Source organism: Hemitrygon akajei, chromosome 9, assembly GCF_048418815.1.
Source record: "Hemitrygon akajei chromosome 9, sHemAka1.3, whole genome shotgun sequence".
NCBI classification, from domain to species: domain Eukaryota; kingdom Metazoa; phylum Chordata; class Chondrichthyes; order Myliobatiformes; family Dasyatidae; genus Hemitrygon; species Hemitrygon akajei.
This window is the reverse complement of record NC_133132.1, coordinates 162,001,349-162,019,102: the sequence shown is the minus strand read 5'-3', so window position 1 is coordinate 162,019,102 and position 17,754 is coordinate 162,001,349. Positions and strand designations below refer to the sequence as shown.

General features: G+C 43.1%; 1 protein-coding gene across 1 annotated transcript in view; it reads left to right on the top strand.

Moving 5' to 3' along the window:
• Positions 1–17,754, top strand: part of lama4 (laminin, alpha 4) — a 186,053-nt gene that overhangs the window by 16,287 nt on the left and 152,012 nt on the right. The window contains exon 2 of the mRNA XM_073057415.1: positions 8,533–8,634. Within this exon, the coding sequence (XP_072913516.1) occupies positions 8,533–8,634 (102 nt within the window). The remainder of the gene's footprint in view (positions 1–8,532; positions 8,635–17,754) is intronic.

Below are 17,754 nucleotides of genomic sequence, written 5' to 3'. Positions count from 1 at the left end.
GGGTCGGCACAACATGGAGGGCTGAAGGGCCTGTGCTGTGCTGTAGTGTTCTATGGTTCTATGGTTATAAAGCCTCAGCCTTATATCCTTGCTCTTAAATTCTAGTTCTACTGAAATGTCCGCTGACATTGCATTTGCCTTCCTCAACACCGACTCAACCCGCAAGTTAACCTTTAGGGAATCTCGCACAAGGACTCCTAGGTCCCTTTGAATTTTTTCCTTGTTTAGAAAACAGTCTACTCCTTTATTCTTTCTACCTAAGTGCATGAAATACATTTGCCTACTCTATATAACATCTGCCACATCATTGCCCATTCTCCCAATCTATCACTCTATAGCATTATGCTAATTGCTACGCTACTGCACCACCCCAGGATATGAGGAAGTGTTGCAAAAAGCAGAAATAAGAAGAGAGCTGATATCAATTGGGAAAAAACAGCTGGAATCTTTGGGACATGTACTGAGGAAAAAGAAGTGCCAACATCTTGCAGTGATGGAAAAGAATTGATGGAAGCGAAAGTTGCTGTCAACAGCACAGGACATTCATGTGTTACATCAAGGGATGGACAGGCAAATGTTTTGAAGAACACGCTGGAGGAACTCAGCAGGTCGGGCAGCAACAATGGAAATGAATAGTCAATGTTTCGGGCCGAGACCCTTCGTGAGTCCTGACGAAGGGTCTTGGCCCGAAACGTTGACTGTTCGTTTCCACCGATGCTGCTCGACCTGCTGAGTTCCTCCAGCGTGTTGTGCATGTTGCTTTGACCCCAGCATCTGCAGTGTATTTTGTGTTTAAATGTTTTGAAGAGTTTATTAGAAACACAGAAAACCTACAGCAAAATACAGGCCCTTCTGCCCACAAAGTTGTGCCAAACATGTCCCTACCTTAGAAATTACTAGGCCTCTATTACATAGCCCTCTATTTTTCTAAACTCCATATACCTATCTAAAAGCCTCTTAAAAGACCCTATCATATCCACCTCCACCACCGTTGCCGGCAGCCCATTCCACGCACTCACCACTCTCTGAGTAAAAAACTTACCCCTGACATCTCCTCTGTTCCTACTCCCCAGCATCTTAAACCTGTGTCTGCTTGTGGCAACCATTTCAGCCCTGGGAAAAAGCCTCTGACTATCCACACGATCAATGCCTCTCATCATCTTGTACACCTCTATCAGGTCACCTCTCATCCTCCATTGTTCCAAGGAGAAAAGGCCAAGATCATTCAACCTATTCTCATAAGGCATGTTCCCCAATCTAGGCAACATCCTTGTAAATCTTCTCTGCACCCTTTCTATGGCTTCCACATCCTTCCTGTAGTGAGGCGACTAGAACTGAGCACAGTACTCCAAGTGGGGTCTGGATCCTATATAGCTGCAACTTTACCTCTCAGCTCCTAAATTCAATTCCAAGATTGATGAAGGCCTTACACCATATGCCTTCATAACCACAGCGTCAACCTGCGCAGCTGCTTTAGGTGTCCTATGGACTCGGACCCCATGATCCCTCTGATCCTCCACACTGTCAAGAGTCTTACCATTAATACTATATTCTGCCAGGTTAAAGAACCTGAACGTCTTAGGTTAAAGACAAATGAAAACCATGACTGCCCACATCATACAACACAACACAAAATAATGATCACGGCGACTCTTTAAAATGCCATTTTGAGCTGTTAATTTGACACAATGAAGAGAAGGGTGATGATTTCATGGAAACAGAGAAAAGTACAGCACAGGGGAATTCCTTTGGCTTACCATTTCTGATCCAGCTATGATGCCGTATTTGAACTAAGCTAGAATCCAGAAACAGAACTGTCAGAACATGAATCCTGATTGATCAGATAACCAATATCTTCTTTGATCTTTTTCAACAAGGACGGTATATCTTCTCGAATGCCTGATAAATCCTGCATAAGACACACACTGTGTTCCTGAAGCTAATTGAATGTAATCCCTCAACGCTATAATCTGAGAAGTATATTATTTTTGCCAAGCCAAACAGTGAATATTTATGCAATGACTTATTTGTGTCAACTCCCACATTACCACCACAACCCTGGTAAATGTCTCAAGGAAATAAACTTGAATATGCTATTTTTATTAATTAGCTTGTCAAAGGAGAAATACAAAATGTTCTGTAGATGTTGGAAATCCAGAGCAATGCACACAAAATGCTGAAGGAACTCAGCAGGCCAGACAGCAGTTATGGAGAGGAATAAATAGTTAATGTTTTGGGCTGAGTCGCTTCATCAGGGCAAAAGTAGTAAATAAGTAGCAAGGAGTTGTAGTTTCATCTTCCATCAAGATAACGACTAGCTCAAGACTTTTTGTATGTTTACCCAAGACAGGTCCATCACTCAAGACTTGCCCATCACCCAGTACATGCTCTCTTCTCATTGCTATTAACAGGGAATAGGTATCGGAGTCTGAAGACACACACTCAATAATTCAGGATCAGCTTCTTCCCCTCTACAATCAGAGATCTGAATTCACATTGAAACCATGAACACAACCTCTGGACAACAGACACACCAAGTTCCACTCCACCACTACTCTCCTCTGTTTAGGGCAACTGGTCATCACTCTCAATAATTTCTCCTTCAGCTCCTCCCACTTCCTTCAAACCAAAGGTGTCACCATGGGAACTTGCACAGCTCCCATCTATGCCTGCCTTTTCACCGGCTATGTGGAATGGTCCATGTTCCAAGCCTGCACTGGCATTTCTCTCCAAGTCTTAAAATGCTATATCGATGACTGTATTTGTGAGCTCGTTGACTTCATCAACTTTGCCTCTAGCTCCCACCCTGCCCTCAAATTTACTTCATCCATTTCCAACACCTCCTCCCCTTTCTCGATCTCACTGTCTCCATCTCTGGAGACAGTCTGTCTACTGATATCTTTTATAAACCCAGTGACTCTCACAGCTATCTGTACTATACCTCTTCTCACATTGTCACTTATAAAAATGCCATCCCCTTCTCTCAATTCCTCTGTCCCCGCCGCATCAGCCCTCAGGATGAGGCTTTTCACTCCAGAACAACTGAGATGTCCTCCTCCTTCAAAGAAAGGGGGTTCCCTTCCTCCACCAACAATGCTGGCCTCACACACGTCACCTCCATTTTGCACACATCTGCCCTCATCCCATCCTCCTGCTGTCATACCAGAGATAGGGTTCCTCTTGTCCTCTCCTCCACCCCTCTATCCTCCAAGTCCACCACATAGTTCTCCATGACTTCCACCATCTACAACCGGACTCAGGATGCCACCAACAAGTTGTCTCTTCACCCTCCCACTCCTACTCTCCACTTTCTGCAGGGATTGCTCCCTAGTGATTCCCTGGTCCACTCCTCCCTCCCCACTGATCACCCTCCTGGAACTTATCCTTGCAGACAGAACAAGTCCCACGCCTGCCCCTACACCTAATCCCTCACTACCATTCAGGGCCCCAGATAGTCCTTCCAGGTGAGACGACACTTCACCTGTCAGTCTGTTGGGGTCATCCACTGTATCCGGCGCTCCTGGTGTGGCCTCCTGTGTATCAGTGAGACCCGATGTAGAACACTTTGCTAAGCACCTACGCTCTTCCACCAGAAAAAGTGGGATCTCTCGGTGGTCACCCAGTTCAATTCCACTTCCCATTCTGACATGTCCGTCCATGGCCTGCTCTGCTGTTACGATGAAGCCACACTCAAGTTGGAGGAGCCTCCATGAACATCAGTTTCTTGAACTTCCAGTAATTGCCCACTCCCTCTTCTTCACTATTCCCCATTTCTGTTTCCCACTCTCACCCTATTACCTGCCCATCCCCTCCCTCTGGTGCTCCTCCTCCTTCCCTTTCTTCCCTGTTCTTCTGTCCTCTCCTATCAGACTCCCCCTTCTCCAGCCCTTTATCTCTTTCACCAATCAACTTCCCAGCTTGTTATTTCACCCCTCCCCTCTCCCAGATTCACCTATCACCTACCACCTTGTACTTCTTCCTCCCCTCCTCCCAGCTTCATACTCTGACTTCTCTCTTTCCTTTCCGGTCCTGATGAAGGGTTTTGGCCTGAAGTAGACAATAGACAATAGGTGTAGGAGTAGGCCATTCAGCCCTTCAAGCCTGCTCCGCTATTCAATGTGATCATGGCTGATCATCCACAATCAGTACCCCGTTCCTGCCTTCTCCCCATATCCCTTAACTCTGCTATCTTTAAGAGCTCTATCTAACTCTTTCTTGAAAGCATCCAGTGAATTGGCCTCCACTGCCTTCTGAGGCAGAGCATTCCATAGATCCACAACTCTCTGGATGAAAAAGTTTTTCCTCAACTCCATTCTAAATGGCCTACCCCTTATTCTTAAACTGTGGCCTTTGGTTCTGGACTCCCTCAACATCGGAAGCATGTTTCCTGCCTCTAGCATGTCTAATCCCTTAATAATCTTATATGTTTCAATCAGATCCCCCCCCTTATCCTTCTAAATTCAGCCCAGTCACTCCAATCTTTCAACATATGACAGTCCTGCCATCCTGGGAATCAACCTCGTGAATCTACGCTGCAGTCCCTCAATAGCAAGAATGACCTTCCTCAAATTTGGAGACCAAAACTGAACACAATACTCCAGGTGTGGTCTCACCAGGGCCCTGTACAACTGCAGAAGGACCTCTTTGCTCCTATACTCGACTCCCCTTGTTATGAAGGCCAACATGTCATTAGCTTTCAGAGCAGTTTGCTCTTTTTTTCATAGTTGGACCCAGGCCTGCTGAGTTCCTCCAGCATTTTGTGCTTGTTGCATGGGATTTCCAGCATCTGCAGATTTTCTGGTGTTTGTAACACTACCTCATTACCTCACTACTTTTTTTCTCTTTTTACACTACTTTTTTTTAAAACATGTCTTACTGTAATTTACAGATTTTTATTATTATCTATTGCAATGTACTGCTGCCACTTAACAACAAGAACAATGGATTTCACACTTATTCCAGTGATATTAACCATGATTCTGATTCTCTGGTCTTAATTAATTTTTGTTTGGCATCTAACATTCATACCAGAGTGTGAAACAACGCTGAGTTGGAAGTAATGTCCATTACAGAGTGTATCCTCCTACCCTTGCCATTTGATCACAAGCAAGAGAAAGTCTGCAGATGCCAGAATTCAAAGTAACACACACACAATGCTGGGGGAACTCAGCATATATGGAAAAGAGTAAAGGGTTGACATTTCGGGCCGGGACCCTTCACTGGGACTTGAAAGAGTTGAGAAGTCAGAGTAAGAAAGTGGGGGAGGGAAGGAAGAAGAACAAGGTCATAGGTGATAGGTGAAACCAGGAGAGGGGAAGGGGTGAAGTAAAGAGCTGGGAAGACAATTGGTGAAAAGATAAAGGGCTGGAGAAGGGGGAAACTGATGGAAGAGGACAGAATCCATAGAAGAAAGGGAAGGGGGAGGAGCACCAGAGGGAGGTGATGGGCAGGTAAGGAGATAAGGTGAGAGAGGAAAATGGGAATGGGGAATGATGAAGGGTCTGGGCATTTACCAGAAGTTCAAGAAATCGATGTTCATGCCATGAGATTGAAGGGTACCCAGATGGAAAAAAAGATGTTGCTCCTCCAACCCGAGTGTGGCCTCATCGTGGCATATGGACTGATATGTCAAGTTGGAAATGGGAAGTAAAATTAAAATGGATGGCCACTGGGACATTCTACTTTTGCTGGTGGATGGAGCATAGGTGCTCAGCGAAATGTTCTCCCAATCTACATCAGGTCTCACTGATATACAGGGGACCACACTGGGAGCACTGGATACAGTAGATGATTCCAACAGATTCACAAGTGAAGTGTGGCCTCACCTGGAAGGACTGTTTGGGACCCTGAATGGTAGTGAGGGAGGAGGCATAGGGGCAGTTGTAGCACTTGTTCTGCTTGCAAGGATAAGTACCAAGAGAGAGATCAGTGAGGAGGGATGAGTGGACAAGGGAATGATGCAGGGAATGATCCCTGTGGAAAGCAGAAAGATCTACTTGGTGGTGGGATCCCTTTGGAGGTGGCAGAAGTTTCGGAGAATTACACGCCGGACGTGGAGGCTGTGTGTTCTGTGTGTATTACCTGTTATTGGATCATTTGTTTTCCCCAAAATCAATATCCTGAGGGTGTTAACTAAACCAGCCAGATAAATACTGTACTTGCAGGAGAAGAGCAGAAGAATGATATTCTGTGGTTCAGTGATTCTACAAGGATCCCTGCCAAAAAACAGCAGTATTCATCATCAAGGATCCAGGAAATGCTCTCTGCTCACGGCGGCCACTGGGAAGGAAGTACAGAAGCCTTAGGAGCTGCAGGAACAATTTTTATACTGTTGGGTGGGACTACAACCAAAGGTCATGGATTAAGGGTGAAAAGTGGAAAATTTCAGGGAACATGAGGGGAATCTACTTCACTCAGAGGGTTGTGAGAGTGTGGAACGAGCTCCCAGTGCAAGTGGTGCATTTCAGCTCCATTCCAAGATTTAAGAGAAGTTTGGATAAGTAGATGGATGGGAGAGATATGGAGGGCTATGGTTGCAGAGCAGGTTGACGTGTGCAGGCATTTTAAATGATTCGGCATGGACTAGATGGGCCGAAGGACCTGATTCTGTGCTGTGCTTTTCTATGACTCTGACTTCACACATCTGTTTGCTGAGTAGTGGATAACTTCACTACTAAACACTAAACTACTTCTACAACTTATGAGCTCACTTTCTAGGACTATCACATGGGTTCCCAATATTATTTAATTATTTGTTTGTTTGTTTATTTATTTTATTTACATAGTTTGTCTTTTTCCCACTGTTTGTCAGTCTTTGTAGATTTTTTTCAGTGATTTATTGTTTTTCTTTGTTCTACTGTGAATGCCTGCAAGAAAATGGCTCTCAGGATAGTATATATGTGCTTTGATAATAAATTTACTTCAAAGTTTGAATGATTTACTTTGTGACACCCCAAATTCTTTCAGCACACAAACGTTACAAGCTGGGAGTGCAATGGCATTTTCTCCAATTGCCTGGACGAGTGCAGATCTTTCAAGTGTCAAAAAACAGAACGTTACTCTTGACAAAGAAGCCCACCTGCTGCGACGTCTACCCACAACCATAAATAATCACCTCCTGGTGCATCCTTGATAGAACGCATTCAGCAAAAAGCCAAGGTGTCAGCAGGAGAATGAGACTAGGCGATCTGGAACATTAAAACCTGAGCAATTCCGTCTTTTTAAAAGAGCATTCTGATTGGCAAGCATTTGTTGTTCATTCGTTATTGGTAGACCAAACTCCTGGAACACATTAACTAACGGTACCAAAGAAGTTCCTTCACTGGGCAGATTGCAACAACTTTACACCCACCATCCTCCCAAGGGAAATTAGGAATTATCACCATTTTATCTTAGGAAATTTGGGAAGGATAATAAATATTGGCTTTGCAGTTACACCAATGTAACAAATAAAAAAATAACACTTTTTTAATTTTGTGCTTTTTCCTGAAATTATTTTTGTAAATACACTCAGCAGCCTCTCCAGACTCTGGATTGGGGATTGCCAAGCGTTATGTGGATTTTCTGGTGTAGTCTGTTTTGTCATGCGTTTTTGTGATAACATTCTGGAGGAACGTTGTCTCATTTTTTAACTGCATTGCATTTGTGGTTTCTAAATGACAGTAAACTGAATCTGAATCTGAATCTGAATTATCTACAGATCCACTTTATTTATCTACAGATGTAAACCTAATCAGCCAATCATATGGCAGCAACTCAATGCATAAAAGCAGGCAAACGTGGTCGAAAGATTCAGTTATTGTTCAGACAAATCATCAGAATGGGGAAGAAACGTGACCTAAGTGACTTTGAGCACTGAATGGTGCCATATGGGGTAGTTTGTGTATCTCAGAAAATACTGATCTCCTTGTATTTTCATGCAGAACAGTTTCTAGAGTTTACAGAGAATAGAGCAAGAAAAAACAAAGATCATCCAGTGAACGCAGTTCTGTGGGCAAAAATTGGGAAGAATGGCTGGGCTGGTTCAAGCTGACAAGAGGGTGACAGTAGCTTGAATAACCATGTGTTACAACAGTACAGAAGAGCATCTCTGAATGCACAATACATCAAACCTTGAATGGGCTACAACAGCAGAATACCAGAAGACCACAAACATACGCTCAGTGAGCCCATTATTAGGTACAGGAGATACCGAGTAAAGTGGCCACCGAGTGTATTTTATGTGGATGAACAACTGATCTTATTGGTCTTTTTTTTTGCAATTAATTCAACTTGACACAATTCATTCAATTCACTCTCAGACCAGTGAAAAGAAATTATCTTTCAGTGTTTCTTAGTTACTCAGAAACGCCAGAATTAAAAATGACAGAATGGTACAAACCAGTCATTAAATTTCAGAAATGAATAAATCGATTAAAAATTTGACGTATTACATCTTTGATTGTTGTCAGGCTAGGATTATAAAGAAACATGAATTTGTTACTGATGATTCTGTTCGGTTAAATCTGAATCCAGCCTGTTCTTCTTTTTCAGAGCTGTGCGACAGGTTTCTACAGCGTAGATAATGGAACGTGTCTCCCTTGCAAATGCCATGGGCATTCAGAGCAGTGCCTGCCTAATTCTGGAATCTGCATTGTGAGTACTAACAGCCCTAGTGAATCAGCTATTACTGGTATTTTTTTTTCTCTCTGTGTTTTTATCATTAGTCAATTCCGTATGACTGAAATGAATATTATAAATTACTCTGGTGGCTTCACCTTTCTCCTTTTTTCTCATTTCCAACTTGCGCAGCTCTAATAACCACCAGAGCTATGTTTTGCCAGCTGCTTCTTTTCAGATTACACCCTCTGTAGATAATACGCGGCTTTACTTCCAGCTGAAAACAAGCTGGGAATGATTGCAGGCTACGTGGAGTGGTTGGACATATTTAAAATAGAACATTCCTTACAAAATGGCCATGTTTAGTATGTGTTTTCTTTTTAATGGCATGTCACATTTCTAGAAACAGTTTTGTTTTCCAAAGGGAAATAAGAGGGAAATGGTCATTTCAGATTGTCACATTACTTGGATATAAAGTTACTTCAGCCTCTCAACTGCAGAACTGTTTTTAATCATTGAAGTAAAGGCTTAAAAAACTGTGTAAAATAAATCCTTTGTCTGCATCCATTGCTTGAAAAGTGATTTATGAGTTATATCAGTTTAAGAATTAAACAGCATCTTGTAATTCTGTCCACTCGAACTGAGGGAAACAGATTTGATTGATTTTTGACTTTGCCCATCTGTGTTTTCTCCTGCTGGAAATCTCTTACACTGTTAGGCCTGTCTATTGAGGCAATATATTAATCTCATTAAACAGCTGGTCTTTGTACTCAATGACCAACAGCCAAGGCTAGACTTTTCTCAGTGGGAAACTGTTGAAACACTCTCCTTGTGCAGTAGTATAAAACACATTAGCATTTCCTCAGAAGGGTTTGATAAAGTAGCTGACACTGCTGTAAAGTGGAGGTAAGAACCCAGGTCATGAGTTAATAAGTATTCAATAAGTGTATTGATACATAAGGTAACATATGTAAATGGCAGCACAAAAATATGCAGACTACCTGGAACTTGAAAGTAATAGGGTACACTAATAAAATTCACTAATAAGAAGTATCCACAGGACCACTCAGAAGACTGGGAATAAAGTACCAAAAGGTGTGGCTGGAATTTTAAGACTTGGCACAATCTCATTATGTGCCCTGTCATAAGACGTGGGCGATCATGGTCCTCCATCTGTCGTTAATCTGAGAAGTTCTAATAAGCTCTTCAGAACTCCTGCCTGTGTCATGGTCCGGTCCATGAGATCCGCATTCCGGTTCATTGTCTGGTCCGTGGACGCCGGACTCCGGATCTTCTGGCTGTCCATTGTTTCAGTTGGGCTTAATCACAGGTACCTGATTCTCATACTGAGGCTGGAATATAAGTGGCACTGGGTTCGAGTGTGGTTGCTAGCCAACTGCCATAAAACAACAGAAGAAGAAGAAGAGGAGGAAGAAGAAGAGGAGTGGTTGCTGGTTTGTCTTGTTGGTATCCTGTCCTTGCCTCTGTAGGGGTAAGTCAGGCCATCCTTGCTGTTACCCTACTGTGGGATCTGTCCCTTCCTGTTCTTGCCTCCTAGTCTTGTCCAGGGCCTGTATCGTGTCCAGCGTCGTTTCTTCTCTACTTCCCTTGCTTTCTTGGTACACCTAGTCCTCTCCCTAGTACTTCAGTGTCTGTGTCTTGCATTTGGGCCCATTCCCAACACCCACCTTATGACAGCCTGTCCATCCCTTGATGTACCGCATGAAGATCATGTGCTGTCGACCACAACTTTTTTCTTCCATCACATTTTCCCGTCACTGCAAGACGTTCCATCTTCCTTTCCCTCAGTAGTGTATCAGAAATTCCAGCTGCCGTTTCTTGATTGATGTGATCAGCTCTCCTCTTGTTCCAGCTTTTCGCAACACGTCCTCATTTGTTCCTCTGTCCTTCCAATATTTTCATCATCCTATTGTCTGACATTTGCTTCCATGTTAGTGTGGAATGAAGGTAGCACTGCAACATTCTGAGTTGCGTACCCATAGAAATTATGGTATTATTTAGGCACAATCGAGAATTTGAAAATTAATTAGAACTTCATGAATGAGACATTCACTGTGGTAGTCACACTCATGGTACAGGCTTCAGTTAGATGGGTGACCACCAGGGTAAGTAAGGGGAATATGCGGTCAGTGGAGGGTTCCCCTGTCGCCATTCCCCTCGGCATCAGGGTATACCCCCGGATAATGTTGAAAGGATGTTCTTTCAGGTAACATAGTACCAGTAATAATTCAGAAAATGTGGAGCTTGTGTGGTGGATGGTTTGGTTGAGTTGTTCTCCAGTCTTGGCAACATACTTGCAAATGTTTCATCACCATAGGAGGAGACAGTATCAGTACGCTGTAAATTGTGGTGTGCTTTCTGAATGCTTGGCCTTTTAAGTACTTATCATTCAGCCGATTGGTCATCGTTAAGGAACTCGGTCGTGATGTACGGAGGAAATCTCGTTGCTGATTTGTTGCATGGTGAACTTCATGCGTTGTGGTCTGGGATTTTGCTTACATTACCTCATAAATAGGATCAAGACCTACATGTCTGATTACAGTTGCTTGGGGAAAACCATGCTTCTGGGAATTTTTTTAAATGCCAGGAGTTTGCTTGCACCAGACATGGAGACCTCATTCCCACTTGTGAGCCAATGTAGGCAAAACTCCAGGGTCATGTGAATCCATGGGAGCAGGTGGTGGATGGTCGTATGAGCAGCCAGTGGATATCACAAGTCCTGGTTACTTAGCCACTGGTGCCAGTCAGACAATCTCTGAAGAGTATTGATAATTGCCGGGGGTCACCTGTCTTGTAAAGGCACTGTCCAGAAGAAAGCAATGGTGAACCACTTCTGTAGAAAAATTTGCCAAGAGCAGTCATGTTCATAGACTATAATCATCCATGTCATATGACATGGCGCATAATGATGATGAGGATGAATAGTCAATGGAGCCTTGAGGAGCAATTGTGTAGAGAACTTGCTCAGAGCTGGAAGAATAATAGATTGGTCTTAGTGGGGATACTTTAATTTCCCCACTGTTAATTGGGACACCTAGTATATTAAAAGCGCTTAGACAGGGAGGAATTTGTGAAACTTCAGAAAATTTTCCTAATGTATCATGAGCCCTATTCAGAAGAGTGCAATATTGGATCTCTTCCTGAGAAACAAATCAGGGCAATTAACTGAAACAGCTTTCAGGGAGCACTTTAACTCTAGCAACTGAATTCTATTTGTTTTAAGATAGTAATGGAAAAAGATGGATCTGGTCCACAGGTTAGGACCTTAAAGTGGAGCAGGACTAATTTTGGGAGAATTAGACAGGATCCAGTGGAGATCAATTGGGTGAACACGAGGAAATCTGCAGATGCTGGAAATTCAAGCAACACACATAAAATGCTGGTGGAACGCAGCAGGCGAGGCAGCATCTTTCGGAAGAAGCACTGTCGACATTTCGGGCTGAGACCATTCGTCAGGACTCGTTAGGCTGCATGGCATGTATTAATGATGTACTTCTCTCACTCTCTCCTTCTATATATATATATATATATATATATATATATATATATATATATAAATTTTAAGGGTGTAAACAGGACAAAAGGACCTAATGTACTCTATATGAGGCCAGGAGTTGAAATGAACTTCTAGATATTCTAAATTTAGAAAGGTCAATGCCAAGGGAATAACATTGCATTTCCAGGTTAATGTAAATAGGTAGAATGTAACATGTAATTAGATGTGAGAAACAAAAGATACTTTATTTAAGAATATCATCAACAAAACACAAACTCTTGTGCCTCTCCACCATTCAAAGGCATTGTGATTGATCTGTTACCTTCTTGCCACTTCCTCCAGCCTCGTGTCTCGAGATTCTCTTAATATCTAAGGTTGCTTAACTGCACCATGTGTTAAGGGAACACTGAGAGGCAGAAATTACTTGATCTGGTATTGATTAACGCCTCTGACAATGTGCTGGAAATATGTTTTCACCAGGAAAACAATATTCATCCTGAATATTATGTCTAGTCCTGTTTCAAAACAGTGAGGGAAATATTTGAGAATTTAACACACTGAGATGAGCTCCTTGAGGTCCCACCTTACACCCTAGGGAGAGATCTGAGATGGACAGAGTTGGACATTGGAACTTGTGCAGTACTTTTATTAAACACCAAAGTTTTGCGATAGACAGAATGATAACCATACGACTACAAGACATAGGGGCAGAATTAGGCCATTTGGCCTATCAAGTCTGCTCTGCCATTTCATTGTGGTTGATCCATTTTCCCTCTCAGCCTTCTCCCCAAATCCCTTTGTGCCCTGACTAATCAAAAATCTACCAACCTCTGCCTTAAATATACCCAATATCTTTACCGCCACAGGCATCTGTGGCAGCAAATTCCACAGACTCACCACTCTTTGGCTAAAGAAATTTCATAAGACCGAAAGGCCACAAGACATAGGGGCAGAATTAGGCCATTTGGCCCATCAGGTCTGACCCACCATTCAATCATGGCTGATCCTTGTTTTCTCCTCCTCAGTCCCATTCCCCGGCCTTCTCTGCATAACCTTTAATGGTGTGTTCAATCAAGAACCTATCAATCTCTGCCTTAATTACACCCAACAACCTGGCCTCCAGGTGAAAGCTGCCTGTGGTAACAAATACCACAAATTCACCACCTCATCTCCATTCTAAAAGGACACCCCTCTATTCTGAGGCTGTGTCCTCTCATCTTAGACTCCCCCACCATAGGAAACATCCTCTCCATGTCCACTCTATTAAGACCTTTCAATATCTGGTAGGTTTAATAAGGTCACCCCTCATGCTCCCGAATTCCAGTGAATACAGGACCAGAGCCATCAAAAGCTCCTCATATGACAAGCTTTTCAATCCTGGAGTGATCTTCACGAACATCCTTTGAACTCTGTCCAATATCAGCACATCCTTCTATAGGTAAGGTTTCCAAAACTACTCACAGCAGTACTTGGAATGAGGCAGGCTCAGTGCTTTCTGAAGCCTCAACATTATGTCTTTGCTTTTAACCAGGCTGCATGCGAGCTTGATTTCAACATTTAGGAGAAGTTTGGATGGGTGCATGAATGGTAGGTGTATGGAGGGCTATGGTCCCGGTGTAGGTCAATAGGAGTAGGCAGTTTAAATGGTTCAGCATGGACTAGATGGGCTGAAGGACCTCTTTCTGTCCTGTGCTTTTCTGTGACCCTGACTTTACATATTTACATACAGCAATAAAATTGAAATAATTATTTTAAGGTATGTATGTGGAAGGCTTAAAGTTTGATGGCTCCGGGCCTATACTCGCTGGAGTTTAAAAGAATGAGAGGGATCTCATCGAAAGGCAATTCCCCATGCCCATTTCCCTCTCTCACCTTTTCTCCTTACCTACTCATCATCTCCCTCTGGTGCTCCTCCCTTCCTTTTCGTCCATGGTCTTCTGTCTTCTCCTGTCAGATATCCCCTTCTCCAGCCCTTTATCTTTTTCACCAATCAACTTCCCAGCTGTTTATGTCACCCCTCCCCTTTCCAGTTTCACCAATCACCTACCCCCTTGTTCTTCTTCCTCCCCTTCCCCAACCTTCTTACTCTGATTTCTTAACTTTTTCTCCAGTCCTGATGAAGAGTCTCAGCTCTAAAAGTCAACTTTTTCTGCTTTTCCATAGGTGCTGCCTGACCTGCTGAGTTCCTCCAGCATTTTGTGTGTGTTGTGAATACAGAAAGGACTAGATAGAATGAACATAGAGAGGAGACCAGGGGCCACAGTATCAGAATACAAGGATGCTCTTTAGAACAGAGATGCGGAGGAATTTCTTTAGCTTCAGAGTTGTGAATCCATGCAATTCATTAACAGACACCTGCGAAGTCCATGGGGTATGGTTAAAGTGGAGACTGTTAAGTTTTTGACTAGTAGGCAAGTCAATAGTTACAGGGAGAAGGCAGGAGAACAGGGCTGAAAGGGGAAATAAATCAGCCATGATCAAATGGTGGAGCAGAATCAATGGGCCAAATGGCCTAATTCATCTGCCTGTTCTTCCTGTCAGTCACACTACACACAACCTCTGCTTGTAATCCAACAGCCCGATCACTCCGGTTCCCATCCCCTTACCAGATTAGTTAAGATTCCAATGTTATGTACCCCGTAACTGGGTCACTTACCAGCAAAGATAGAGAGGTCCGTTGAAGTCTGATGGTACTATTTTTAACAGTATTTATTGATAAAAATACACAAAACAATGTCAATGCAAACGTACAGATAATATACGTCATCAATACTAAATCTAAAAGCGCGGGTATAATAATAATCAATAAGAAATAGCTCTATCATTGTCTAGGGGATAATGTATTGTCCGATGGAAATATAAAAGTCACTCAGTTCATTCAAGCTGCAGCTTTTGGGTTGGAGAGAAAGACGGGTTTAAAACTTGCCCATACCTTTTATGATGTCAATCCTTCGAGAGTCGTTGGGAGTTGGTTTCCCTGTTGTTAGCTAAAAACCTTTTGGCCGTGGAAAAGGGCCCACTGATTCCGGGGCAAATGGAACCGGACGCACGTGGCCTTTCCCCTGGTTTCTTGCTATTACGGGATCGCTGGCGTTTCTTCTGGTGTGTCTGAGGGGCTGTTCCCACAGACCCTCTTTTTATCCTGACTCACAGGGTCTCAGATGTCAATCAGGTTGGGGTGAGGCAATCCCTCCACCAACCTCCCCCTCGTTTCATTGCCTGGGGCGTTGATGCATCGTACAGGATGCAATACACAAGTCGGTCTCCAAGAGACAATAGCCGGCATCAATGGGTCCGCCTCTCGGAGGCCAAGACACATTCCAACGACTTGTGGATTCTGCATGTCTTTCTCTCATTTCCTGGGTCTCCTGAATGGACTCAATAGTGATCTTGCGATTCTCACAAAGGAGGGGGCTACCCCGTACCCTTCGGCCCCACAAAGCTGTGGTACATTCATAACACCAACAAGACCGCGAACATACACCCAGTTGCGACTTTATTAGGTGCAGGAGGTAGCTAATAAAATGGCCACTGAATGCAAGTCACCCATCCAAATATCTGCAACACACACAAAATGCTGGTGGAACACAGCAGGCCAGGCAGCATCTATAGGAAAAAGCACTGTCGACGTTTCAGGCCGAGACGACAAAAGGTCTCGGCCCGAAACGTCGACAGTGCTTCTTCCTATAGACGCTTCATCATGTACAAACAAGCTGGATGAACTCAGCAGGTCGGGCAGCATCCGTTGAAATGAGCAGTCAACGTTTTGGGCCGAGACCCTTCGTCAGGACTGAAGAAGGAGGGGGCAGGGGCCCTATAAAGAAGGTGGGGGAGGGGGGAAGATGCAGGTGAAAATATGGTTTTTCACCTGCACCTTCCCCCTCCCCCCACCTTCTTTATGGGCCCCCTGCCCCCTCCTTCTTCAGTCCTGAACGAAGGGTCTTGGCCTGAAACGTCGACAGTGCTTCTCCTTATAGATGCTGCCTGACCTGCTGTGTTCCACCAGCATTTTGCGTGTTGCTTGAATTTCCAGCATCTGCAGATTTCCTCATGTTTGCCATCCAAATATCTCATTATTTGATCTAACAAGTGAAGCTCCATGGCCTGATTCTGCTCTTACATCTTATAATCTCGTGGTCTTATGGAATAGAAATATTTAAAAGCAGGTCTCTAATCATTTTGAAAAGGTAGCAATTAACAATGATACATAGAATTCCTGAAGCACAATTCTCCACCATACCACCGTAAAATGATTTATCAGTGTTATTCATTTGCACTAAAGGTGTTTCCTCACAAAGGGCAATGGAACAAAACATGGATGTGCGAAGATTTTTGCTTACTTCTTCTGCCGCACAAATTGACTTGGACAAACTTGAAGTTTAGCGAGGATTTTTATTGCATCTTTTCAGTAGATTAGATTATACATATTACATGGTGTCTAATTATAGATTGCAGTAAGAATTATTCCTCCACCCAAATACAAGTTTAGGTACTACTTGTGACCTAAGATTAAATCTCTATATGAAGTTTACCATTTACATTTGAATTACACTCCAGGACAGAAGAATTAATTATTTCACTTAATTTAAATGCCTTAAAATAGTGGCTGACTGCTCCAAAGTATGGAAAATTTTAATAATTCTCCCATTTATGCATCAATAAGGCCCCAAGCCTTGATATTCCATTATAAAAATGTCATTTGGAACCTCTTCTAGCTCTAATGAGCAGGTTTTCATCTTCATCTACCTTTCTCTGCATTCAAATTGCCTTGGCTTCCATTTCTGTTTCCTACTGTAGAATAAACACAATTGTCTTCTTGTGTGTCCAGTGTTAATCGGTGTGTCTCCAATTTTCACACCGGAGGCAAATGCAGCATTTTAGAAAATTTAATTGATGCCTTCCTTGACATCTGCCCTAGATAGCAGTGCTGTGCGTTCATTAATTAGCACAAGTTCAGGAGAGATGGACAAGATGGATGTTGGGATGGTTCATGCAGAATAAAAACATGGATCTCTGCTGGAAAGGACCTCTGAAAACCAGCTGTTTTCCCCTTCCCCTGGGCACACAATTCCTTTCTACAATGCAGTTTGATGTTATGTTCATCACAGAATAGAGGTACACAAAGCTTTGATTTTTTTTTAATCACATTTCAGGATTTAGGCATCCTTAATTGTAAAAGTTTAATTGTAAAGTCAACCACAATTATGGGTTTGGAGTCACATTTAGCCCTAAATAAGGAAGGACAGCAGATATCCTCAGCTACAGGATATTACTGATCCAGAGGAGGAGTTTACATAAGTGCAATAGTTTAATGACATTTTTCTACAAATTCCTACAAATGTACCATGGAGAGCATTCTAACTGGCTGCATCACCATCTAGTATGGCAGGGTTGGGGGATTGGGGTCACTGCATAGGATCAAAAATAGCTGCAGGAAGTTGTGAACTCAGTCAGATCTATCCTGGGCACTATCATCCGTGGCATCCAGGACATCTTCAAGAAGTTATGCCTCAAAAAGACAGTATCCATCATTAAGGAACCCCAACACCCAGTACATGCTCTCTTCTCATTGTTACCATTGGGAAGAAGGTACAAAAGCCTGAAGGCATACACTTCAGGAACAAATTCTTCCCTTCTGC